Source organism: Falco punctatus, assembly GCF_963210335.1.
Source record: "Falco punctatus genome assembly, chromosome: 4".
Lineage (NCBI taxonomy): Eukaryota > Metazoa > Chordata > Aves > Falconiformes > Falconidae > Falco > Falco punctatus.
This window is the reverse complement of record NC_137583.1, coordinates 47,236,541-47,260,392: the sequence shown is the minus strand read 5'-3', so window position 1 is coordinate 47,260,392 and position 23,852 is coordinate 47,236,541. Positions and strand designations below refer to the sequence as shown.

At 64.8% G+C, this 23,852-nt stretch overlaps 4 protein-coding genes across 16 annotated transcripts in view; 1 reads left to right on the top strand and 3 right to left on the bottom strand.

The window, feature by feature from the left end:
* Positions 1-74: 74 nt before the first annotated feature.
* Positions 75-3,413, top strand: GIPC3 (GIPC PDZ domain containing family member 3). 4 transcript variants are annotated; one of them, XM_080385147.1, is made up of 6 exons: positions 75-561; positions 1,029-1,214; positions 1,510-1,690; positions 2,135-2,247; positions 2,480-2,561; positions 2,638-2,898. In XM_080385147.1, the coding sequence occupies exons 1-6, from the start codon at positions 304-306 to the stop codon at positions 2,787-2,789; spliced, it is 972 nt and encodes a 323-aa protein (XP_080241273.1). In that variant the 5' UTR covers positions 75-303; the 3' UTR covers positions 2,790-2,898. The 4 variants fall into 4 exon arrangements, with proteins under 4 accessions (XP_080241273.1, XP_080241271.1, XP_080241272.1 ...); XM_080385145.1 differs by having other exon boundaries at positions 2,480-3,413; XM_080385146.1 differs by having other exon boundaries at positions 1,510-2,247.
* On the bottom strand, positions 3,269-7,921 carry TBXA2R (thromboxane A2 receptor). Of its 2 annotated transcripts, XM_080385175.1 has the most exons (3): positions 5,532-7,921; positions 3,933-4,843; positions 3,269-3,614 (listed from the first exon to the last, which is right to left on the bottom strand). In XM_080385175.1, exons 2-3 carry the CDS (start codon positions 4,752-4,754, stop codon positions 3,345-3,347), a joined length of 1,092 nt encoding a protein of 363 aa, XP_080241301.1. In that variant the 5' UTR covers positions 4,755-4,843; positions 5,532-7,921; the 3' UTR covers positions 3,269-3,344. The 2 variants fall into 2 exon arrangements, with proteins under 2 accessions (XP_080241301.1, XP_080241300.1); XM_080385174.1 differs by having other exon boundaries at positions 3,933-7,921.
* A 4,325-nt stretch (positions 7,922-12,246) lies between these two features.
* CACTIN (cactin, spliceosome C complex subunit) lies at positions 12,247-17,704 on the bottom strand. 2 transcript variants are annotated; one of them, XM_080385129.1, is made up of 10 exons: positions 17,503-17,704; positions 16,817-17,306; positions 16,170-16,265; positions 15,545-15,690; positions 15,300-15,462; positions 14,715-14,832; positions 14,276-14,468; positions 13,817-13,939; positions 13,390-13,682; positions 12,247-12,893 (listed from the first exon to the last, which is right to left on the bottom strand). In XM_080385129.1, the coding sequence occupies exons 1-10, from the start codon at positions 17,637-17,639 to the stop codon at positions 12,403-12,405; spliced, it is 2,250 nt and encodes a 749-aa protein (XP_080241255.1). In that variant the 5' UTR covers positions 17,640-17,704; the 3' UTR covers positions 12,247-12,402. The 2 variants fall into 2 exon arrangements, with proteins under 2 accessions (XP_080241255.1, XP_080241256.1); XM_080385130.1 differs by having other exon boundaries at positions 13,390-13,658; positions 17,503-17,703.
* Positions 17,705-18,487: 783 nt separating this feature from the next.
* The window catches only part of PIP5K1C (phosphatidylinositol-4-phosphate 5-kinase type 1 gamma), a 50,736-nt gene continuing 45,371 nt past the window's right edge, over positions 18,488-23,852 (bottom strand). For 3 of the 8 annotated variants that reach the window (XM_080385135.1, XM_080385134.1, XM_080385136.1), the window contains one exon: positions 22,051-23,254. In XM_080385135.1, the coding sequence (XP_080241261.1) occupies positions 23,129-23,254 (126 nt within the window). In that variant the 3' untranslated portion in view covers positions 22,051-23,128. Of the gene's footprint in view, positions 23,255-23,852 lie in introns of all 8 variants that reach the window. The other 5 variants (XM_080385131.1, XM_080385132.1, XM_080385133.1 and 2 more) reach the window with 4 other exon arrangements.

The following is a 23,852-nucleotide window of genomic DNA, read 5'->3' as shown; positions in this document are numbered from 1 at the left end:
GACTTTGGAGCTGCTCCTGGCCCAGATCCCACCAGCTTTGTGGTGTGGAGCAAGGGGGGAAGGTCCTGAGCTCCTTGCTGCAGCCCCCAACCCCAGCTGGGGAGGGAGGGGGGCGGGGGGGCGATGGGGCTGGCTCTTCTCCCACCTCCTCCAGCCTGGCCAGGGCCCTTCAGAGGTGGCAGAGCTCACCTGATCCCAGGTGGGTGACCTGCCCCACCGGATCGTGTTCCCAGGCCCGGGGATCACCTTACGGCAGAGCCGGGAGCCAGCACCCATCTATAATTCAGCGGTGCGGGCAGTGGGATGCGGCGGGCGGGCAGGCACGGCAGGCAGCCCCAGGAGGGCAGCCCCATGGAGAACGGCGTGGGGCAGGACCCGGGGACCCCCCAGCCACCTGCCACTGAGGGCACCGCAGCCCCCCGACCCCCCCGTGCCCGCCCCAGGCTGGTGTTTCACACGCAGCTGGCCCACGGCAGCCCCACGGGGCGCATCGAGGGCTTCACCAACGTCAAGGAGCTCTACGCCAAAATCGCGGAGGTCTTCGGCATCTCGCCCACTGAGGTGAGGGGGCTGTGGCTGCTGGGGTGCGGGGAGGGGGCTTTGCCCCCGAAAGGTGGGGCACCAACCTGGTGGCACTGTCCGTGGCCAGCCCTCCTGTGGGTCTGCAGCTCTGGGCAAATGCAGCCTCTAAAATAACCTGGAAAAGGGCATTTTAATCTCGGGGCTGTACTGTCCCCTCCGGGGAGCGGTTGCGTGGCTCCGTGCCTCAGTTTCCCCCCGGCACATGGGCAGGGAACCAGGGCTGCCTATTCCCTGGCTAATGCTAGCAGCTGCGTAGCCTGAAGCCGAGGGAAGGGTGTACAGGGAGCGGGCAGTGCTGGGTCCCCAGGCAGGCTGGGGGTCCCTAGACCCCCCAGCACCTAGACCTGGCTGGATCCACCCATGGGTGGCTCCTGCCCCAGCACCACCAATACCCCCTGCCCTGCCCGGGCATCCGCAGCCCCTGATGACAGGGTTCCCTGGGGCAGATCCTCTTTTGCACGCTCAACACGCATAAAGTAGACATGCAGAAGCTGCTGGGGGGACAGATCGGCCTGGAGGACTTCATCTTTGCCCACGTCCGTGGTGAGACGAAGGAGGTGGAGGTGACCAAAACGGAGGATGCGCTTGGCCTCACCATCACGGACAACGGGGCCGGCTACGCTTTCATCAAGGTGGGCGTCACTGATGAGTTTCATCATTTCATCAAGGATGGAGCCTTGCTGGGATGCCGGGTGACATCCTTGGGGCCATCCTCCTTCCCTGACCTCCCCCCCCCTTCCACCAGTTCTCCCCTGGGTCCATCCAAGCCCTGCCATGGTGCAGTTTGCGGGGGGGACGGGACCTGACGGGGGGGACACCCTCCCTCCCTGCTTGATCCAGTTGCTAGAGGACATGGGACCATGGCGGGGTGTTTGTGTAGGGTGGGATGGGGGCTAGATCTGTTGTGTCCCCCTCTGCGGTCCCCAGAGAATCAAGGAGGGGAGCATCATCAACCGCATCCAGACGGTGTGCGTGGGTGACAGCATCGAGGCCATCAATGACCACACCATCGTGGGCTGTCGTCACTACGAGGTGGCTCGGATGCTGCGGGAGCTGCCCCGGGCTCAGCCCTTCACCCTCCGCCTGGTGCAGCCCAAAAAAGCCTTCGGTGGGTCAAGGGGTGTCCCCTGCTCTTGCCCTGGGGACCCCCGGGAGGCGCATGGGGAGGTTGATCCCCTGTGGCCCTCCTGCCCTGCAGCCCCCTCCCCAGGGACCGGGTGGCCCCCAGGGTCTGCCACCCCCCTGTGTACCCCAGAGCACCCCACTCCTCAGGGGGTCCCCACACCTGCCTGTGCTCCCTGTGGGTACCCCCACTCCTTTTGGTGCAGGGGCCACGAGCACCCTGTAACTGTGTGCGTCCCCACCCTGCACCCATGGGTGTCCCTTATGCCTGCACTGCCCCTGAGCACCCCTGCCCAGGCACGGCCTCCCTGGCAGGGTGCTGGGACACACGTGGTCTGGGTGATGGCTGGGGCGGTGGGCAGTGAGGGGCAGGGGGTGCCAGGCCCTGCCTGCACCCTGACCCCCCCCTCGCTCCCCACCTGGGGTGCAGACATGATCGGGCAGAGGATGCGGAGCAGCAAGTCCCCAAGCGAGGGCAAAGTGACCAGTGGGAAGGAGACGCTGCGGCTGCGGGCACAGGGACCAGCTGTGCTGGAGGAAGGGGTAAGACCCACCCAGAGACCCCCACCCTGAGCCCACGGGCGCTCACACTGTGCCCGGGGGGGGATGAACGGCCCCATGCTCCTGGGTGGCCCCTGCGTTGCACCACCGCTGGGTGCTTTGCTGGGTGCCCACACGTGCAGCACCCGTAGGCACAGCTCCGTGGGAGTGTGGGGGGGTCCCTGGGCCATGCCCCCACCCCCTGGCACCCACCCCCTGGCCCTCTCACCCCCAGCCCAGCCCCTTTGAGGAGGAAGCTGCCCGGCGGGTGGACGACCTGCTGGAGAGCTACATGGGCATCCGTGACAGCGAGCTGGGTGAGTGCAATGGGGGGCAGGGGGAGCCCAACCCGGACCCCCACCCACCGCTGAGCCTGCCTCTCGTCCTCCCCAGCCTCGACCATGGTGGAGGCGGCGAAGGAGAGCCCCAGCGCAGCCCAGCTTGCCCGTGGCTTGGACTCGGTGCTGGGCGAGTTCGCCTTCCCCCAGGAGTTCGTGGCAGAGGTGTGGGCAGCTGTCTGCCACCCCAAGCAGGGGCAGGAGTAGCTGGGGCGGGGGGGGGGGGAGGGCAACGGTGCCCCTCACCCCAGCCCCTTCCCTGCATCCCCAACCCCACCTGGGGCTGTCGGTGCTGGTGGGGATCCCCATCCTGCCTCCCCCCCACCCTGAGCTGCACCCAGGTGAGTCCCGGGGCAAGGGGGGGGGGGGGGGGGGCGCAGCAGGGCATCCAGGCCCCCCCACCCACAAAGGACCCCCTTTGTTCAGCCCCTAAACGTGGTGGGAAGCGGCCGTGGCTCATTAAAGCAGAGACTGGAGGAGAAGGGCTGTTGCTTTGGCTGCTGCTCTGGCTGGGAATGGGGTCGTACCCCGCGCCCCCCGAGGTGTTCACCCCAGCAGGCACAGAGAGCTGCAAAAGCTGTATTTTATTGGGGGGGGGGCACTTAGATGGGGATGGGGGAGCACCCCTATGGCCCCTACCACCCCCTTGAGTACCAGGCTGGGGTGTCCCATGGATGTAGGTGATAGGGACAATTAATTAACCCAGATGGGTGGGATGGGGGGGTCCTCGCCCCCTCCCGCGGTGCCTGTCCCTGGGGGCTGCTACTGCAGGACGGAGTCTGCGGTGAGCTTGCGGCGCAGGGAGGGCTTGAGGACGGGGTAAAGGGAGAGGATGGAGGGCCGGGGGCGTAGGCTGGGGTAGATGCGCTGCAGCACGGCCCGTCGGAAGAGGATGTAGACCCAGGGGTCCAGGATCTGGTTCCAGGTGACCATGCGGATGTAGATAAGCAGCATCTTCTGCGTTGTTGTGGGCAGCATCTGGATCTGGCCACTGGCCGGCAGCTGCTGCAGGACCGTCTGCACGATGAATATCTGCGGGGGATGAAGGGGGCAAGGTATCAGCAGGGGGGGTCCACACAGAGCCCATGAACTGCTTTGGGGTGGGGGAGATGCTGAGGGTCCAGGCTGGGTGTTGAGTCTGTTGCAGAGCGGTCTCAGGCTGGTTTGGGGCACCTGCTACTGAGGAGCACCCACTCCGCCTGCAAGCGGTGCTGAGCTCAACACCCGGGTGCCAAGCCAGGGGCCTCACCAGCAGGGATGTGGGATGGGGACCTCACCAGGAGGAGCATGGCGGGGTACCAAGACCCAGAAGGGACACAGAGGGGGCAACACCCAGACCTTGGGCCTCACCAGGAGGGGCATCCAGCAGATGGTGGCAATGATCATGATGCCCACCAGCTGCACCATCATCTCCACCTCGCTGTCCCGGCGCCGCTGCACTGACTCCCGGTCATGGTAGACACGGCAGAGCGTCACCACGCTGACTGTGTTGAAGATGAAGGAGAGCAGCACGGAGAAGATCCCCAGCAGAGCGAAGAGCAGGCAGAAGATGACGTTGCCAGTGTCGGGCAGGAGGGTGAGGAAGCACCAGGAGCTGGGGTACTGCAGCGTGTACCGCCCCAGCCCCAGCACCGGCAGCAGCCCCAGCAGGCAGGAGAACCCCCACACCAGCCCCACGATAGACCAGGCGCGGCGCTTGGAGATGCTGGTGGAGCGGGAGAAGGGGTGGTTGATGCCAAAGAACCTCTCGCCAGCCATGGTGGCCCCCAGCAGCAGCGGGCACTGCCCAAAGAAGACCATGGAGAAGCCGAGGAAGTTGCAGAGGTGGCAGCCAGGGTCCACCTCAGCCCAGGCAAACTTGATGAAGTGGTAGGGGATGATGACCGAGGCTGTCACCAGCAGCCCCATGAAGTCTGTGACCACCAGCCCACAGAGGAAGACGAGGAAGGAGGAGCGAGCCTGGCTGGACAGCTTGCGGGAGGAGCTGAGCAGGACACAGAGGGCGAAGAGGTTGGAACAGAGGCCGATGAGGCCGAAGGCAGTGGAGAACCAGGGCGAGGTGATGCTGGCCTGTGCGCCGGCGCGGCCATCGCTGGCATTGAACGCCCCGAAGCACGTGTCCGCCCGGCCGGCCCTGCTGCCGTTGGGGAGCTCCATATCCCCCCACCCCATCCCGCTCCTTCCAGCAGCTTCAGGCGCCCTCCCGGCTCAGCTCCATGGCGCGTGCCCTCCGCCGCTGCCGGCACTGATCCTGCCTTGCCCTGCGGGAGCAAGGAGACAAGTTTAGGAGGGGTCTGCCATGCGCAAGCCCACCCATCGCCCATCCTTAGCCTGCAAAGATGGGGCACCGCAGGGGTGGGGGAAGGGGATGCCACACCAGGACCACGGCCCGTGCCGGGCTGGCACCGCTCTGGGTGCAGCAGCAGCAGCAGCAGCAGCAGCAGCAGCAGGCGTGCAGGGCCCCAGCCCCACAGCTGGATGGGATTAACTGTCCCCGGCTGCAAGCCACATGGGGCTGCTCCACGAGACTGTAACCCAGCGTGGTGGGTGTCTGGAGAAGTGTGGTGCTGGCAGCTTGGCTCTGATGGTACCGGCTCCCTCCTGCCCCGGGGGACGTGGCCGGACACCTCCGGGGCCACCTGCCCTCTGCCTCGGCATGGGGGGACCTGCCCTGAAGGATGGGGAATGCAGGCACAGGGCAGCTGCGCTGGGGCCTGATCCTGACACTCCAAGCCCCGCCCTTCCCCTCCCCCCCCCCCCGGCTCAATGGGGAGAGGCCCCATGCCCACAGCGAGGTGGGGAAACTGAGGCACGGGATGGGATGTCCCCAGCTGGAGCTGTGTGCTGCACCCCCCTGGCACCGGCACTGCTGCCAGGCCACAGCCATGGGCCACGCAGCTGGCGTGCACGTGTGACATCCCCATTCTCTGTGTCCCCCCCCCACCCTACCACAGCTGCAGCTGAGGGTTTGTCCCCGGGACACCGGCCGTGGTGGGTGCACGAGGAAAGCTGCGGTCGTGGGCAGCCCGGTCAATGTCACACTGGCTCGCTCGGTGGTGACCCCGGGTTGGGAAGCATCCAGCATCTGGGAAGCCACAGGGCTGCAACCTCCATCGCTAATTAGTCCAGGCTGCAAATGGGGTGATGTGGGAAGGGGCAGAGGCATGGCAACAGTGGGGACCAGACCCGTCCTCTCCTCCTGGGACCCATTTCTCCAGGCTGTGGATGTCCTTGCCAGCCTGTCTGCCCCGTCCCCACGCTACTGGCTGACCCCGTTCCCAGCCCAGTGGTCCCCATGGAATGCCCAGCTGTACCCTGCCCCACCCCGTTGTAGGCGTCCTGGCACCGCTGCCTCCCCCTCATGCAGGGTGGCACTGCCACCTGCCCTCCATCCCCATCTCCAAGACAAACCTCAAGCCATCCCTGATCGGCACCAAACGCAGCGGCTGGTCCTGCATCTGTGTCCCCGTGTCCTGGGTGAGCTCCGCGCCACCACGTCCCACAGCCTGGCACCCACCACTCACCACCCCCTCCCAGCCCCCGGTGCCAGGGCACCCACAGGGCTGGGAGCCCCCTCGCACACCCGAGGCGGGTGCTGATCCCACAGCCCGTCCTGGGGCTGGGATGGGGCCAGGCATTGCACCATCCCCCGCCGGGGCCACATCCAGGCAGGCTGCAGGACCGAGGGTGCTGGCACCCCCCTGGCATGGCAGCACCTCTGCCCTCCCGCTGTCCCCAGCTGTACCACGGGCTGCTGGCGAGCAGGGAAGGGGCTGGGGGTGGTGGGGGCACATCCCCATCCCTGTCCCCATCCCAGCGCGGGTGGCTGGCCCAGCGTGGTGGTGATTCACTGCCCCAGCGCGAGCATGGCCCCACTTTTTCCATGAAACAAGAGCGAAAACTTGCTGCTGTTTGTTTTCTCTGATCCCTGAGGGATGGTGGCGGTGGCCCCCAAGGCGTCGGTCCCCTTGAGAAATGCGGTCAGGCCTCGTGTGTGACAGTGCGACGGTTCCCTGAGGAGCCAGCAGCCTTTCCTGTGTCCCCTGGGATTCCCCTCCCTGGGAGGTGGCAAATTCCCCCCCTGCCCCACAGCGATGCCACAGCTCGGAGGTCCCACTCTGGCTGTCCCTTGCCACGTGCCTGCCCACGCTTTTGGGGTGCTGTCCCCAAGTGGGTGCTCCCCCCGCCCCAGGGTGTTCCCTGCGCTTACTCCAGCATGGCTGGGGGGCTCGGGAGCCCACGGGGCGATGCTGACCCATCACCCAGGGACTCACAGCCATGGGATGCTCCTGGCTGCTGACTGGCTCAGTGCAGCAGGACCCGACCCCTCTCCCCACAGCGTCTGGTGTGTGTGTGGGATGCACCAGCCCTGGCAGCTCCATGCTGCACACCCCAAACCCTGCTATCACCCACATCCCCCGCCATCCACCCCTCCTGCCCTGGCACAACCACGACCTGGACCCTCACCCACCACCAGCTGCCAGCAGGGCTGGGGACACCAGGTGCCACCCTGCGCGGAGCTGGCTCGGCCAGCCTGGGACCGCGCAGCACTTAGAGGGAATCAAATATTAAAGAGGGGCCTTTTAGTGCCAGCGCAGCTGGGAGAGAGCTGAACCCTGCGCACACCATGACGGGAAGGGGGTTGTGTGGGGGCGGGGGGCTCCTCGCTTGATGTCTCCCCGCAGGAGGATGCTCGTGGGGACGGCAAGTCCTGTGGAGGAGAGACCCCGAGCCCGGTGCTCATCCCTGCCAACCCTGTGCACTTGGGTTTGGGGCTACTGGATCCAGCAAACCCACCTCCCAGGGAGATCCCATGGGGGCGAGGGTTTGGCTGTGAGCAAAGGCAAAAGGCGCTGGGGGAACATCCCCATCTCCGAAACGGGCTGTGGAGGCTGCGAGGCGGCGGCGGGGCCGGTGCGGGCACTAATGGGGTTCTTGGCACGGGGTGAGCCCGCGGGCTGGCGTTACACCGCAGCTGCACCCCGGGCTGCCCTGCCTCCACCGGGCACGGCTTCCTGCCCCGGCCACATCCGAGGTTAGCGAGGGAAAGGCAAAGAGACATGAGGAGCGCGGGAGGCTGCTCCTTATCGGTGCAGCTCCCACCCCAGCCCATTGCCTCCCCAAGCTTCCTGGGGCAGCGCTGGCACAAGGCTGGCAGGATCAGGCCGGGGTGGAGCTGGCAAGGGAGGGTTGGGGGCAGCGCGGCACCGCACACCTGCAAAGGGACCCCAAACCAGGTGGCCTGCACCCCACATGCCCCCCCCCCCCCCCGGGTTCTGGCACGCAGGCCGTGGTGCTCAGCCGCAGGGAGCTGTGCAGAAGATGCCCTAGTGCGCTCACATTTGTCCCTTGTGCATCCAGTCCCTCCTCTTCGCTTGTTGGACCTCTCCAGGGACAGCCCCGTCCCACCTTGTCCTGGAAGGACAGGGACTTTCTCTGCAGTACCCCCTCTGCCTCCCCAGCCTGGTGGCCCTTGCGCAGGTGGTCCCACGGGATGCCAGGGCTGGATGTGGTCCCACCACCAACCGCCCCCACCTCCCGGCTGGGGCTCTCTGGGCAGCAGATCAGCTCAAGGCCATCAGCTGGGATGCGAAAAGCAGCGGCCACGTCATGGGGACAGGGACTTCGGCAGGGCCCCAGCATCCGCCCCCGGCCCCACAGCCACCACAGGGACTGCGGGGGGAGCTGGCCTGACCCGGAGCAGGGACCCCCGCGGACCCCCGGGGCACAGGACATTCCCGGGGGGCAGGGACGACGGTGGCTGTCCTTGCCTGTCCCTGCTGTGGCCATGCAGAGCTCCCCAACCCGTGCACCCCCGGAGTGGGGCAGGGGGTGGCGGGTGGGGGGGGGGTCGCCCTGGGCCCCCCTGCATGCAAGGGCCGGTGCTGTGCCCTCAGGGCGGCATGGGGGGGGGAGGGGCAGCCCGCAGCCCCCGCGCTCCCGGCCGCAGCATCGCGGCATCTCGAGGGCTTGGAAGCTGCCGCTGGGCAGCCCCCTCCGCCCCCCCCGGCCCCCGCTCCCCCCCCAGCCCCTTTCCCGGCCCTTCTCGGACCCCCCGGCGGGATGCGCTGCCGGGAGGGAGCGGGCCGGGGGCTGCGCAGAGAACCGGCTCGGGGGGACCGGGACCGCCCCGGCGGGGGGAGCCCCGACAGCAAATGCTGGTGCCGGGGCGAAGCCTGGGACGTGCCGGCCCCGGCGACCCGGTCCCGGGACAGGCAGCCGAGGGGGGGGCACAGCGGGGGCACCGCGTCCCCGTCTCTCCCCGCGCTGGGGGTCACCGTCGTCCGCCCCCCGGAGGATCGCAGCAGCTCTTCGGGTTTCTGCGCAAAGCGGGCGGCTGAGCCAGCGCCCCCCACCCCGTCCCAGCGCCCCCCGCCCCGCAGCCCCCCTCCGTCCGGCCGCCCCAGCCCTGCGGGCTCCTTGCCCCCCGCAGCCCCCCGGCCCTACCTCCCAGCGGCGGGACCCGCCCGGCGCGGCTCAGCCCGGCTCGGCTCAGCCCGGCCCCACGGGAGGGCGCGGGGGCAGGGCCGGGCTCGCAGCGCCCCCCGGTCCCGCCCCACGCCCCCCGCCCCGGCCCGGCCCCGCGCCGGCGCCCTCCCCCGCCCCGGACGGGGCTCCCGGGGGAGGGGCGCGCCCCGCCCCCCCGCCCTCCGGCCCGGGCTGCGCCCCCCGCCCCGGCAGCACCGGCCCCCAGAGCCCCCGCGCCGGCCCGGGGCAGCCTCGAAGGCGCCGGCAGCCACGGGCCGGGCGGGCCGGGGGCCGCCCCCCACCGCACCTGGGCCGCGGGGCTGCGGGCACGGGTGGGCCGGGACCCCCGCCCCGCGCCGCCCGGCTATATTTAGCGGGGCCGGGCCCTGGTCCGGGTTACTCATTTGTTTACCCGAGCAGGATTCCTGTGTCTGGGGGGGGGTGGGGGGTGTCAGCCCGGCCGTGCCACCGCCCCGTGGGACGCGCACCGCTCCGCCGGGCTGGGGGGGGCGTCCCCGCTGTCCCCCGCAGTAGGCCCTGAGACTCCCTGGGCCGAGGGTGGGGAGAGCCGGGGGTCCCGGCAGCGTCCCGGGGTGTCTCCCGGAGCCGGGGGGGGTCGCACCCCGGTTTTCCCCGGCCCGGAGCTTGGCGTGTCCCTGCCCACGGCTGCTATCCTGGAGCGTGGGAGCCATCAGAGGGGACGCGCCACCGCCCGCTGCTGCCCTTCGTGCTCTGCTGGGGGGGGCAGAGCCCGTCCCTGTCACCGGCGTCTCCATCCAGCTCCAAAGCACCGAGTGCCCACCCAGGGGTGACACAGGGGCACCCCATCACTGAGTGCCCATCCATGGGTGACACAGGGGCACCCCATCACCGAGCTCCCATCCATGGGTGATGCAGAGGCACCCCATCACCGAGTGCCCACCCAGGGGTGACACAGGGGCACCCCATCACTAAGCACCCATCCAGGGGTGATGCAGGGGCACCCCATCACTGATCGCCCACCCAGGGGTGATATGGGGGCACCCCATCACAGCCAGCGAGGCCGGGGCATGCGGGCAGCTGGGTGATGCTCAGAGGCCTGAGTCCCTTGATCCCTCGGCAGGGAGCAGGGGCTGTCACAGCAGAAGTCTGGGAGGGGGGTGACACCGGTCAGAGCCGGGGGGCCACCCGCAGAGCCAGATCGTGGCTGGCCCTGGCAGCGGGAGCGTGCCACCAGCAGGAGTGGCCCCACCGCAGCAGAACCTGGCTCAGCAGCCGGATGCCGTGCCTGGATGCTGCTGGGGTGTGCCAACCCCCCTGCCCTCCAGCTGCACCCACAGAGGATGTGGGCGCGGGGGTGCTGGAGGAAGCTCTGCACCAACCTGCTGCCACCCTGGCACAAGCCCGGCCGAGCCCCTGCTGCTGCGCCCAGGAGCGGAGAAGAGCCGTGCCCCCCAACCCAGCCCTCAAACCGTGAGGCAGAGGAACGAAACCGGTTCCCCCCAAAATATGGGGGAGAAGTGGAGAAGAGCCCGGGGAACAGGCAGGGCTGGGAAAAAACACCCAGGGCTCCAGCCGGATCCAGCCCCTGGGCCGGCCGTGGTGGGTGCCCGGCTGCGGCAGCCCCCCGGGCTCCGGCTCCATCCACGGCTTGAAGTTGGGAGTGGGGAAAGGGCAGTGCCTGGGCGGGGACACGGACCCTGCCCAGGCTGGGGATGCAGCGGGATGGTTTTGGGGGGCTGCCCCCACTGTGTGTATGCCCGGCAGGGAAAGGGACCGTGGGCAGGGGGCTCTGCCAGGCAGTCAAGCAGGGACGGCACCCAACCACTGCCTTTGGGGCTGGAGTTTTCTCCTTATTCCCTCCGAAGTCATCCTTGGCCAGACCCTCGCATGCTTCCTGCACTGAGCTCAGGCCCTGAACATCCCCTGCGCCAAGCAGCCGCTCAACAGCTTTAAATAGCCCACAGGAAGGAGATGCCGGGGGACACGTCCCGTCCCGACACAGCCGCTGGCCCCAGGGGTGTCTGGCAGGATGGGGAAGGGGCACCTGCATGTGGGGCTGGGCTGGTTGGGGTCTCCCCCATGCCCTGCCACTGGGCAGGCTGGCCCAGTGCGGGTGGGTGGCTCTGGCAGGCACAGGAACCCGCAGGGTGTTTGCAGGGCTGGATGGCAGCAGCAGGGCAGGGTGCCCCTCCTGAGCTACGGGGGGAAACGACAGCCGCAGGGCAGCCCCCGAGGCCGGGGAGCCCCCCCAGCAGGGCAGAGCAGAGGGAACCTGGGCACCCCCCCAAGCCGTGGGGCTGTTACGGGGGGCAGGATGCAGCAAGGCCCGCGGGGAAGGAAACGACCTCGCTGTGACAGCTCATGGCCAAGGCCAAGGTCTCCCGGCTGCGCTGCTGGGCATTACTCATGCACCTCTTTGGCACCGAGGGGGGGACACCTCGAGGGGCCAGAGCTGGTGGGGTTGGGGCCACGTAGGGGCACCCAGACGGGTGCAGCTGCCCCCCAAGGCCATCGCCTGCAAGGATCAAGGCCAGTGAGTCCCAGCTCAGCCCTCAAGCGCTCCCCAAAGTGCCTGAAACCCACCGAGTGTCGCTCAGGACCCCTGGGGACACCCTCCTCCACTGCCCAGCAAGAGCAAGAGCTGCTCAGGCACTGGGTGGGTGGAACTGCAGCCACGGAAACCGGATTTTCCCCTTTAAGGAGATATATCCCATCCAACATCCCTCTCCTCCGGCTGCCGGACGCAGCCGCTGAACCCTTTCATCCCGCAGCCAGAGGCGAGCGAGCGAGGTGGCGGTGCTCCCAGGCTGTGGGGAAGCTGGATCCCAGTGGGAACATGCCAGGAACAGGGCCACTCAGGGCAGGGGACCGCCGCGGCAGAGCTGTGCTCATGGAGCAAAGGGTGCTGCAGCTGCAGCTGGGAAGTGTCTGGGCTGGACAGGTCTGGCACTGGTGCTGGGAGCACATGGGGCTGGGAGGAGGCTGGTGTGGGGCTGGAATAGGTGACGGAGCACACAGGGCTGACGGCACGTGGGGAGGGGGTGACACACCCCAGAGGTGTATGGATGAGGACACCCACACACACACTACCCAGCCCCCAGAGGAGGAGGGGAGCTCCCAGTGCTGGCCCAGCCTGGTACTGGCAGGTGATGACATGCAGGAGAGCCACGTGGTACAGAGCAGCGTGGGGTGCCCACGCAGAAGATCCCATGGCTTAAACAATCCCTATTTATTTGTACCAAAGTCTCAGGGTCCCTCGGGATAAAAGCAAGGGCAGAGAAAACCCTCAGGAACAGTGCTTGTGACAGGGGCTGAGAGCCCCCCTGCCCACCCCCTGTGCCAGGGGGGCTGAAGGGAGTTGAGCAGTCCCTCATCTGCGGTATCGGTAACGCTTGAAGTGGAACCAGAGCTGGAAGATGCCGTTGGCAAACTGGCAGCGGAAGCCGTGGCGGTGGGAATACTCCCACTCCCGGTTGACGATCTTGAAGGCAATGTCCTCGTAGGGCGGCCCAGCGTGGAAGCGCAGGATGGCGAAGTCCTTGTTGTCCTGGCAGGCCTCCAGGAAGTACTCGGGCGTCGAGCGCTTGTCGATGAGGTCGGGGTAAAAGATGTTGAACTTGTAGCCCTGCACGATCTTGGGGGGGGGGTTGTCAAAGTCATAGTGGGTCTGGTTGTACTTGTTCCACTCAAAGCCCGTGTGCACCCGGTTGAAGAAGCGAGGTTTGCGGGGCCGGTACTTGTCAGCCCAGAGATAGGCTTTGCCTGTGAGGGGCATTTCCACGCTGAACTGCGCCTCATCTGCACCCATGCCCTCCTTGGCCTTACGGAAGAAGATGTCGTCAGCGCTCTCAGTGGCATCACCTGTAGGGAGGAGAGGTGACGTCCAGTCCTGCAGCCAGGCCTGGGCTGTGGGGATGCTGTTCCCCGGCGTGCAGAGGGAAGGAGCAGCAGATCCTGGGCAGGGGATGTGGAGCTGCGCACACCACCCTGCAGACTCTGGGCGGGCACCAGGCTGAGTTGTGCTGGAAAACTCATCCACAACACTCCTCCCACTTGCCCGCAGCCCAAACAGCTTGGTGGTGTGGCTGGGAGTGGGGAAGGCTCCAGCGCAGGTACCCATGGGGAGCACCAGCGGTTTGAGCCCCAGCTCCCTGCTTTCGTCCAGGTCCTGGCACCCTTCCCTGCCTGGGTGTATCCCCCTGCCAGGCCAGCTCTGGATGCATCCTCCAGATCCAGCTCCTGCTCCCCCTTTTCCAAGGGTAGTGTCCCCCTACAGCCCTGCCCCCCAACGCACACGCACACCCTCTGTGCCACCTGGGAGGCCGGCGAGCGCAGGACTGGCCCGGGGGGCTCCTACCTGTGACCTGGAGCTGCTGACGCAGAAGCAGCAGCCGATGCGTGTCCTCCTCAGCCTCCAGCACGTGAGCGTCGAAGGGCAGTTCGTTGGCACCCAGCAGCCGGGGGCTGTACTTCCCTGCATCGTAGTCATCCAGGCTCTGCTGGATCAGGTCCTCCTCCATCAGCACAGCTTCTCCTTCTGCCTCTCCTTTGGCCTCCGCATCCTGCTCGGCCTCCGGCTCTGAGGATGGCCCTGGCTGTACCACGATGCCCTCCTCTGGATACAGCCTGCAAGGAAGAGAGAAGAGAGAACTGGGACGGGGATGGTACCCTTGTTCTCTGCTCGCCTGAGGTCTCTCTACGGAAGGATGGGAACACAAGGCTGCATTTTCCGTCGCAGGTGCCCCGCGGGAGAGGCTGTGCTCCCCAAGGAAAGGGCTGTGTACCTGTCACTGGGGGAGGCCGGCTCCCGCTTGATGATGGGGAAGAGCGGTTCGCTCTCCACACCCTGCTCCTGCTTCAACTTGTACAGCTTCTGGCGCAGAACATCCTGGTGCCGCTCCCGCAGCCTGTGAGGAGGAGATGAGCCATCAGGTCCCACCCAGCAGAACCACCTCATGCCCTCGCTGCCCAGAGCTGTGACACTGCCACGCTGGGTAGATATCTGCTGGGTTTTGTACGGTTTTGGGCTTAATAACCTTCCAGTTTGGTTCCCTCACTGTAAACATCACCACTGGAGAAGGGAATGATTGCCCAGCCCTTCTCCCCTCTTGGGAGAAAGAGCCATCTCAGAAAAGGTATAAAACACCTCCACCACCAACTCTGTGCCTTCCCCACTCTGCTCACGGTGGTGTCTGCGCTGCCCCTTCCCACAGCCCTGGCCAGGGGACAGTCCCTGCTCTCACCTGGCCCGAGCCATGTAAGCCTTCAGCTGCTGCAGCAGGCTCTCCCAGTACCCAATGTCAAGGTTGGGTCCTCCTGCTCGGATCTTGCTCTCGATGCCCTGGTACAGCACTTGCAGCTGGTTGTACGTCTTCCCCTTGAACACGGACTGCACGTCTGAGCTGACGGAGGCGTTGACGCCATCCCGACGCTCTCCTGCACAAACAGGCAAGGGCAGCCGGTCAGTCTTGGGGTGCTCAGCCTGCGTCACCCAGCCCGGGGTTACATCCGACAGCAGAAGGCTGGACCGCAACAGGGGATGGCTACCAGATGCACAACCTCCATCCAGCTGACCCCAGAGAACTGCTCTGAGCCAGAGCGCACACGGCAGACACAAAGCCCTGCTTTACCCGCTGCTCACGCTCCCCTTGACACTCACATCGGCTTTTCCCTCTCACTTACCTGGTCCTCCTTTCCCAGAGGCCTCCAGTTTGCGGAGCTTGGCTATCTCATCCTCTGTGATGATGGTCATGTCCCTCCAGAAGTCCACATTCTTGCCTTGCTCCAGCTCCATGTAAACCTGCAGGCAGGAGACAAGCAGGAGGACATCAGGCACTTGCTCCGCACCGCAGGCAGGGAAGCGGAGCTGGAGTGGGGAGGGGGGACACCCTGAGCTGCTGCCCCTCAGCCATGCATGCTGAGGCGGGCGGGAGGGCAGGAGGACAGGCAGGGGTACAGGCAGCCGGGCGGGAGGGCAGGAGGACAGGCAGGGGTACAGGCAGCCGGGCGGGAGGGCAGGAGGACAGGCAGGGGTACAGGCAGCCGGGCGGGAGGGCAGGAGGACAGGCAGGGGGACAGGCAGCCGGGCGGGAGGGCAGGAGGACAGGCAGGGGGACAGGCAGCCGGGCGGGAGGGCAGGAGGACAGGCAGGGGGACAGGCAGCCGGGCGGGAGGGCAGGAGGACAGGCAGGGGTACAGGCAGCCGGGCGGGAGGGCAGGAGGACAGGCAGGGGGACAGGGGCAGCATGGGGACAGCAGCACTGGCACCTGGATGTCCTCCACCAGATCCTCCATGTCGGAGACAGTCAGACCGTTCAGGAAGGTGTAGGGCTCGTGCATCTCCACAGCCAGGTCATCATCCTCCGCACTGATGTACTTGGCCAGGAGGTCAATGGGTTTTGCCCTCCCATCCCGAATCCGGATCTTAGACCTGGGTGAGAGGAGGGACAGTGAGCAGCGCCTGCCGCCCTCTGCTCCCTGGCAGGCCCGTCCCCATGAAGCTGCACACCTACCGCAGCTTGGCCTGCTGCAGGTGGAAGTTGTCCTCCTGTTCCTCCCAGGTTTTGAAGTGTTCCGCCTCTTTCTCCCGCTGCAGCATCTCCAGCTCCTGCTCACGCATCGCCTTCTCCCGCTCCCGCTCCAGGCGCAGCTGCTTCACCTGCCCAGGGCAGAGGAAGACATGAGGTCACTGTGGAGGGGGCACCCACTCAGGACACCCGTTCAAGGACACAGCCGTAATCCTGCTTGCTGAGCTGACTCAGCTCCTGCAATTGGTGTAAGGTTCCCGGGGAGCCAGGAGCCACGCAGGAGGACAGCCAGCATGGGCCAGCGGGGCCGGGCTGCTCGCTGCTCACTGCCAGCCCATCGGAGGACAGGGGACACAGGCACAACCCAGCGGTGACCTGGCACTTGCCCTCCTCAGCACCACCTGAGCTGGACACAACCCCAAGAGAAAAAGCCTTCTCACCCTGGCACAGCAGAAGTCAGTACGCTGTGTGCCCCGTGCCCTACATCCTACCGCCTACCGGCACCCTCAGTGATAACAACAAGGGGAATTCCAGGTGAGCAACTGGGAAAACTGGGCTGTCCACAGGTTTCTCTGTCAGACAGTGGGAGGGAGGGGACATCTGAGCCCACCTTCTGCAGCTCCAGCCGATTATCCTCCTGGATTCGCTTGTTCCTCTCCTTCAGGTCCTTCTCATCCAGATGGCTGATCCCTTTCTTTTCCAGCGCCTGCAACAGAGTGGCCAAGGGTGGCCATGAAATCCAGCGACCTCTACAGCCCCTCGCCAGCCAGCAAACGCCACCACATTCACCCGCTTCTGCTGCTCTGGCGAGCCCCGATCCTGTCAAAAGTCCCCAAATCTCTCGCATCCTACTCTCGAAGCCCCTCAGTGCCACTTGGGCTGAGCCCAGGGAGGCCACCTGACCTGGCGAGTGCCAACAAACCAGTAAACACTGCCCAGCACTCAGCCTGCAGCTCCCAGCAGGTCTGTGCCCCCCTCCTGCGCCCTGACCCCCCTCCTCATCCCACAGCCCCTGGCTACAGACCTTGGTCTTCAGGAGAAAGGGGGTAAAACACCCCTAAGCTGGTCAGAAACACACATCCGCTGCCCTGGACAAAACACTTTGCTCTCCTGTGGCTGCTCTTAGTATCAGAGGTCCCCCCTCATGCAAAGGTCCCCTCTTGGACACCCCAGTGCTGCCCAGTTCGGTCCCAGTGTGGCCAGAGGGGCACAACCTCCTGCCAACAGCCCCCCCGGTGCGGGCACAGAGGAGCTCACCTTGCTCCAGATGAAGGTGCCCAGCAGGTTGTTGTCCCCAAAGGGATTGTCGGTGTTAGTGTAACCCATGTACTCCTCTCCCCACCCCATCTTCTCCCGCTTCTTCCTCTCCTTGGCCTCCTTCTTGGCCAGCCGGCGAGCCCGTTTCTCCTCGGGTGTCTCCAAGGCCTTCATGAGCGCCGCCTGCTTCTTCTTCTCCTCCTTCAGCCTCAGGCGCTCCTGCAGGCTCAGCTGCGGCCCCGGCTCCTCCCGGCCCCGGGAGCGCGGCGGGGAGGGCGAGCTGACCAAGGACACCGACGACCTGGAGGCATCTCTCTTCCTCTGCCGCTCCCGGCTCCGGGCCCTCCGCTTGTCCCGCTCCGAGCTGGAGCCGGAGGAGCGACCCCGGGACCGCGACCGGCGCTTCCTCTGGCTCCTACGGTGCCGCTCCCGGCTCCTGCTCCGGCTCCTCTTCTTCCTCCATGGCTGCCTCTCGCTGCCGGACTCGGAGCTGGGGGAGCCGCGTGTCAGCGGGCGGCGGGCCCGGCTCCCCGCTGCAGGCCGGCCGGAGGCGGGAGGGCCCGAGCGTGGCCCCCCGCCGGTGCCTGACCCCCGGGCCTCCCCCGCCCGCCTTCGACCCGGCCCCGCGGCCCCCGACCGGCCCCGGCCCCGCGGCCCCCGACCGGCCCCGGCCCGGCCTCGCTCACCCCGAGCCCGGCTCCCGCCCGCGGCCCCCGCTCCGGCTGCGCCGCCGCCTCTTCCGACTGCCGGAGCGCTCCCGGCCCCGCTCCCGCCGCGCCGAGCGGGACCGCCGCCGTGCCGGGCTGCGCGACCCCGAGCCCATGGGCGGTGGCGGCGGCTCCGCCCCGGGGGCCTTCGGCAGCGCCCGGCGCGCAGGGCCTCCCGCCGGCTGCCCGCACCCTGCCTGTACTCCTGCCCGCCCGGCTGCCCGTACCTTGCCTGTACCCCTGCCCGCCCGGCTGCCCGCACCCTGCCTGTACCCCTGCCCGCCCGGCTGCCCGCACCCTGCCCGCCCGGCTGCCCGCCCCCTGCCTGTACCCCTGCCCGCCCGGCTGCCCGCACCCTGCCCGCCCGGCTGCCCGTACCTTGCCTGTACCCCTGCCCGCCCGGCTGCCCGCACCCTGCCTGTACCCCTGCCCGCCCGGCTGCCCGCACCCTGCCCGCCCGGCTGCCCGCCCCCTGCCTGTACCCCTGCCCGCCCGGCTGCCCGCCCCCTGCCTGTACCCCTGCCCGCCCGGCTGCCCGTACCTTGCCTGTACCCCTGCCCGCCCGGCTGCCCGCACCCCGCCTGTACCCCTGCCCGCCCGGCTGCCCGCACCCTGCCTGTACTCCTGCCCGCCCGGCTGCCCGCACCCTGCCTGTACCCCTGCCCGCCCGGCTGCCCGCCCGGCTGCCCGTACCTTGCCCGTACTCCTGCCCGCCCGGCTGCCCGTACCCTGCCTGTACCCCTGCCTGCCCTCCCACCCGTTTGCCTGTCCCCCTACCTGCCCTCCCACCCGGCTGCTGGTACCCCTGCCCACCGTCCTGCCTGGCTGCCTGTCCTCCTGCCTACCCCCAAGCAGCCCCCACAGCAAGACACCCCAACACCCCCTTTTTTTTCTCCTTTTCTTCCTTCTGACCCCCCAAAGCAGGTCGGGACCAGTGGCGAGAGAGAGGAGGCAGAGCCGCGCGCAGTGAGCACAGCACAGACTACAGTACGCTTTATCACAGAGCCGAGGACAGATAGCATCAATTTACAGTTCTCTGGAAAAAGGTCTCCTCGAAGGCGGGGTGGGGGGGGAACCCCTCAAAACAACAACAACAACAAAAAAAAAAAAAAAAACGAAAAAAAAAAAAAAAAAAAGCACTCATGACTTCCCCCCCGCCCCAGAACAGAAGAGAAACATGACAACATCCATGGGTTGGCATCATGCCTTGGCCGCCAGCCCCCCACACCCCCCGTTACATACATTCGTTACACAGCGCACGCACGGAGCGGACACAGGACACGGGTGGGAATATGAACAGCCAGACCGTACTGGGGGCTGACGTAGACGCCAACTGAAAGCAAAACCAGACACGATGGGGTACGCCTGAGCCGCAGCTTTGGCCTCGTCCTTCTCAGAAAGAGCTGGAGCACGACGGTGGCTGGGAATGAGAGGGGGGAACGCCGGGCTGTGCCATGCTTTAGGGGGGCCCCGGGAGGAACCGGGGGGATGGAGCACCGTGCCAGCCCTGTACCCAGCCCTACGAGTACTCTGCCTCCGCCAAGAACTTTCCCAGAGCACAAATCGGGCAAGCGCGGCCGAGCCGCTCACCGCAGAGGCAACGGTGGCCAAAGACTGGAGACTCCGGGGCTCCACACGACCGGAGCCTGACGGCAAGCACTGAGAGATGCTGGTTTTCCCTTGCCAAATTCATACCCTGGCAGGCAGCAGCCACCCGCGCTTTGGTGAGAGCCAGAGCCAAAAGCTCCCCAGCAGCCTCAGCCCAGGCAATGCTGTGGGCACAGCCGAGGGTCCCGGCTAGGATGATGGGGATGAAGGAGCAGTGGCAAATGGCTACACGGGAACCGGCTGCCTCGCAGGGCTGCTCTGCTGAAATTCTGGAGTGAAAGAAACGTGGTGCTTCCTTCCAAGGATGGAGAGCGCAGGGCATTACACCAGGGATGGCAGCTGCCAGTGAGCCACTGGAGGAAGCCCTGACATCGAAGGTACAGGGCAACTTATGCCTCAGGTGAGCTGGAGGGACATTCAGAGCCAGGACAGGCGCTATTCCCTTCCCCACAAAAGCACTGATGCTCTTTCCTGTGGGCAAGACCTACTCGTGCCCTCCTCTGACTGCGCGTCCTGCCGAGGCAGCGGTGCCAGCGCTGGGGAGATGCTCCCTGGCTCCCCAAGGCTCTCACACTGCCGCACCGCACAGAGGTGGGCTAAGAGCAAGCTCTGACCTCCCCAGTCCTTTTAGCCTCCGTGGGAAGCGGGGGCCAAGCAGCTCTCCAGCGCTGAGCTAACCCGACAGGTGACATGCAGCAGGGAGCGCGCGCAAGCCTGGAAAGGGGCAGTTTCCATTTCAGCCCAGCATCTCCCTAAAAGAAGCTTCCTCCTGTTCCCTCGTGTTGACCAAGTTGCTCTAAGCTCCCTCCAGCTGACCAAGTTGTCTTCCCACAGGACCAACCCTCCACATCCAGACCTGCTTGCTCTGAAAGGTTCAGTGTTACAGAACTGCCTGAGGATTGTCTCAAGAAGCCTGAACGCTTGAGGAAGGATGGTGCTTGGAATGAACATGCTGCAAAAGGTCTGGGTTTCCCCGCATCGCTTGGAACCAAGCAGAGATCGAGCTTGCAAAGCTCATTCACTGAGATACTGCGCGAAGGTGGGCTCAGATGCTCCCTGCACACAGGCTAAGCAGCTTTGGAGACCCCCCACCCCCGAAATGAGGGAAAGGAATAAAGTCTCCATCAGTGGTGCTTAAACCATCTTAAAAAGACACTTGATTTTGGCTGGTTGGAAAGTCCCAATGATGCTAAACCCACCAGCCCACAAACAAGGTGGTCTCAGGTCAGAGAGCCCAAGCTCGACCCCCCCGTGCCCTTGCCCACAGCCACCCTCCTCCAGCACAGCACCCAAGAGCAACACCTGAAGATGCAGAGGGATGTGGCTCTCTCCAGCCTCTCTACACAAGGTATCATGCTTCTGGAGGGGGAAAAAAAAAAAAAAAAGGGGAAAGGCTGAATTTTTAGCATTTTGAAGCCTCTCGCTTTCAGCCCAGAGGCAGGTTAGCCGGTGGGTATTGCACTCCTCCCACCTCCCCTCCGCCAAACTACCGAGCCCCAAACTACCGAGCCCCTCGCAGCACTGCCCGTGCAGCCCAGGCGGGACGGGCATGAGCCGTGTGGGGGGGTGAGGAGCCGTTCCCCAGCCCACCGCAGGGCCTGGCACGGAGCAATGGTGCTAGCTGGGTGACCGAGCTGTCCCCAGGTAGTGACCGAAAGGGGAGAGTCTCTGGAAAGACTTTTGATAGATTATTTGGTAAATAGATGAATACATCTAATGGCAGCAGCTTGCAAGAGCCCCAGCCTGTGCTCTCGAGAGAAGCACGCCCTACAGCCTTCAGCATCTGCAGGCAAGGGGGGGAGCCTGGGTCCCGTACTTTTAGGCAAGAAAACATCAATTTGTGAAGATCCTCCCCAAATTCAGCACGTGGGAGAAGGGAAGAGCTTCCCCCCAGCCCAGTGACCTTCTGGTACGTGAGCTGACCCATCCTGAGTGCTGCTGTGAAGACAGACCGGGGGGACTGAGCCCCAAGAGAAGGGTCCCACTTCCCCACTCCTCTACAAGGAACCTCAAGGACAGTCTGAAGATTCTCAATAGAGATTTTGACCCTCCTTCTCAAGTGAAGCTTGTAAAGCACGTGAATAAGACCTGGCTCCCTCTGGGCTAAAAGATTTCCTTCCTTCTCTCTGGGAGATGAGGATGGGATCGGATCGCTCGAGTTCAAGATGATGCGATCGTGCCCTGCTGACAGATGGATGAGCCCAGTCTGAACACTACTCGGCAACTCCAAATCCTCTCGCCCAAAGCCTGCAGCCCTTGAAAAGCAAAACTCATGACATCCCCAGCAGCAATTTCCAACAGCAGACATAACCACAGGCAACATCCCAGTCACCCAGCTTTTTGTCCAACAGAGTCCGTGAACACAAGGCTGCCTGGTGCGATGAGGTGGCAGAGTCAGGTCTTCTGCTCCTGCCTCCAGTGTGTGCAGACGTGCACGTGCCTCCCTGACAGCCCTGAGGTACAGAGGAAACGTGCTAACCCGATGTCCGTGACCCCCGGGTACTGGGCGGTCAGGTACACCCACGTATGCGAGGTGCGGGGTGGCTGCGGGAGGATGCAGCATCCGGACAAACCACACCTGGAGCCGGGCAGACCTGGGAACTCGCAGTCCAGCGTGGCTGCTCGCTGGAGGAGCGTGGTTCTCGTCCGTCCGTCCGTGCCCGTGTGTCTGGAGCAGGCGGCAGCCGGTGAGACAAAGTGTGGACTCCAAGCACAGAGGAACGGGGTGACGCAGCAGTCAGCACGTGGTGAAGGCAGAACCCATCGCGACATCGGGAGGAGAGCCGAGGTGACACGTCACTGTCGCCGGCACTGGTCTGCTGCCCCCGCACAGTGTTACAGATCAAGAGAAATCACTAGCGAGTTTTGAATCCAAGTAAATTGGCATGGCTACTTTGGACTACTGTAAGATGGGAGCAATTCTATTCAATGGCCTTTAATACATTGCATTTACATAGCACCTTTCATCCCAGGGTTTAAGTGCTTTAACCAAAGTGGGTTCTGTACACCCATTAGCATGGGGGAAACCGAGGCACAGAGTGGTTAAGTGACTTGTCTTAGGTCACTCGGCAAAACCGTGGCAGAGTCTGGACAGCCTTAGACCTCCTGACTCCATCAGTTGGTTAGACCACGCTACTGCCTCAAACGAAGCCACTCCGGTCCCTTGCCCTCCCCAGCAATGTGCTCCTACCAATTCTCCAGTGAGGTTTCACACTCTTTTCTGATCCACAAATATATGACCAAAAAAAAAAAAGGAAAAAAAAAAAAAAGAAGAAAAAGTGCAGTAAACTAAATGTTTTAAAAAGCACATTTGTGCTGTCTCTGTGCAAAGATAAAAGAAATAAATACATGATTAAAAAATTAAAAAGGTTCACAGTATCACACATGGATAGGTAGCTACGGTAGTGCACATCTGGAAAACACTGTGTTACTACCCAGGATTCTCTACACCCAGCTGGATGTCTCCCTTGGGAGCTGCGGGTGCGCGGGTGATTTCTTTGCTGCCCACGTCTGGGGTAAGTAGAAATACACGGTTATAGTTTTGCTCCGTTCTGAAATGCAGTGCCCAGGATCCTGCAGTGCAGCAATACTGGTATCAGCAAGCTCTTCCCCATCCCACTGGAACGGCTGCATCAACGAAAAGGGAACACATCGACCTGCAGAGGGAATCGCTGCTCTCTGGGGCTTCTGTGTCTGCATAGAGATTACTGCAAGAGGCAGAGAGAAGGGAGTCAGCACCCAGGCACCCATCCTGCACTCAGGTCCGAGCCCAGCCAACTCCCCCAGATCAACAAAAGCAGGATGAGAGCAGGCTGCTTGCTTCCTATTCTCCAGCAATGACAACACGACTGGAGAACTTCAGCTCCCCAAAGCTTTCCCTGCAACCAACCGATTCGGAACAAGCCACAACCCTCGCCGAGCCGAGGGTCTCTGCCAGCACAGGAGATCCCACCTGCTGCCGCAGAGGCCACGGCAGCTCCCGCTGCAAGCTCCGACCTCAACCCACCGGGCACCCGGCGCACGTTTCTCGTACACTTACTGTATCGCTCTCCTCATCGGAGACAGAGTGGAGCTGAGCGCTATAGTGGAGTGGGGAGTAAACCCAACTCCTCTCGTCTGTCGGCTGCCAGAGTGGCCAGAGACGGCGGGGAGAATGCAAGGAGAGCAGCAGCAGAGCAGGGAGCAAAGGAGAGAAGAGGAAAAAAAAAAATAAAAATAAAAGGAGAAAATAAAAAGAGTAGGAAACAATACAGTAAGAACAGCTGTCCATCTGGAGGGAGAGAACTGAGCTCGGCGCCTGCTCTCAGCAGGAGCCTTCCTCATCCTCAGTACATACCTGCTCCCTACCAAGCTGGGACACGGGGCAGCCGGCCAGCAGCTGCCAGCGGACCCTGCTCCAGCTGCCGCGGGGATGGCACCACCTCTCCTCTGGCAGGGACACAGTTTTAGAGCTTTTGAGATGCCAGGGAAGCCTCGGCTCCCTGCTGCAGCATCACCCTGGCTCCAGAGAAACCGAGACATGGGACGTGACTTACCCAAGGGCAGTGACGGAGCTCTCTGCTCCTGCTACCCACTCCCAGCTCTCCAGCTCCGTGTCCCCAGCCCTGTGCGTGCCACAGGCAGGTATCTCTGGTGTCCAGGAGGGCTTTTTACAGTGAGACCTGACCTGGTTTGCTGTGCCTTCCCCCTTCCCTGCAGGCCAAGCAAGGCAGCAATGGGTG

Bases quoted from the DNA above. Each gene is read 5' to 3' on its own strand.
- GIPC3 (XM_080385144.1), top strand. From the start codon at position 304: ATGCGGCGGGCGGGCAGGCACGGCAGGCAGCCCCAGGAGGGCAGCCCC. The intron at 562-1,028 runs GTGAGGGGGCTG...TCCCTGGGGCAG, and splicing joins TCGGCATCTCGCCCACTGAG to ATCCTCTTTTGCACGCTCAA. The intron at 1,215-1,509 runs GTGGGCGTCACT...TGCGGTCCCCAG, and splicing joins CCGGCTACGCTTTCATCAAG to AGAATCAAGGAGGGGAGCAT.
- TBXA2R (XM_080385174.1), bottom strand. From the start codon at position 4,754: ATGGGGTGGGGGGATATGGAGCTCCCCAACGGCAGCAGGGCCGGCCGG. The intron at 3,615-3,932 runs GTGAGGCCCAAG...CATCCCCCGCAG, and splicing joins TCTGCTGGATGCCCCTCCTG to ATATTCATCGTGCAGACGGT.
- CACTIN (XM_080385129.1), bottom strand. From the start codon at position 17,639: ATGGGCTCGGGGTCGCGCAGCCCGGCACGGCGGCGGTCCCGCTCGGCG. The intron at 16,266-16,816 runs GTGAGCTCCTCT...ACTCTGTTGCAG, and splicing joins GCACCTTCATCTGGAGCAAG to GCGCTGGAAAAGAAAGGGAT. The intron at 15,463-15,544 runs GTAGGTGTGCAG...CCTCTCACCCAG, and splicing joins CTGCAGCAGGCCAAGCTGCG to GTCTAAGATCCGGATTCGGG.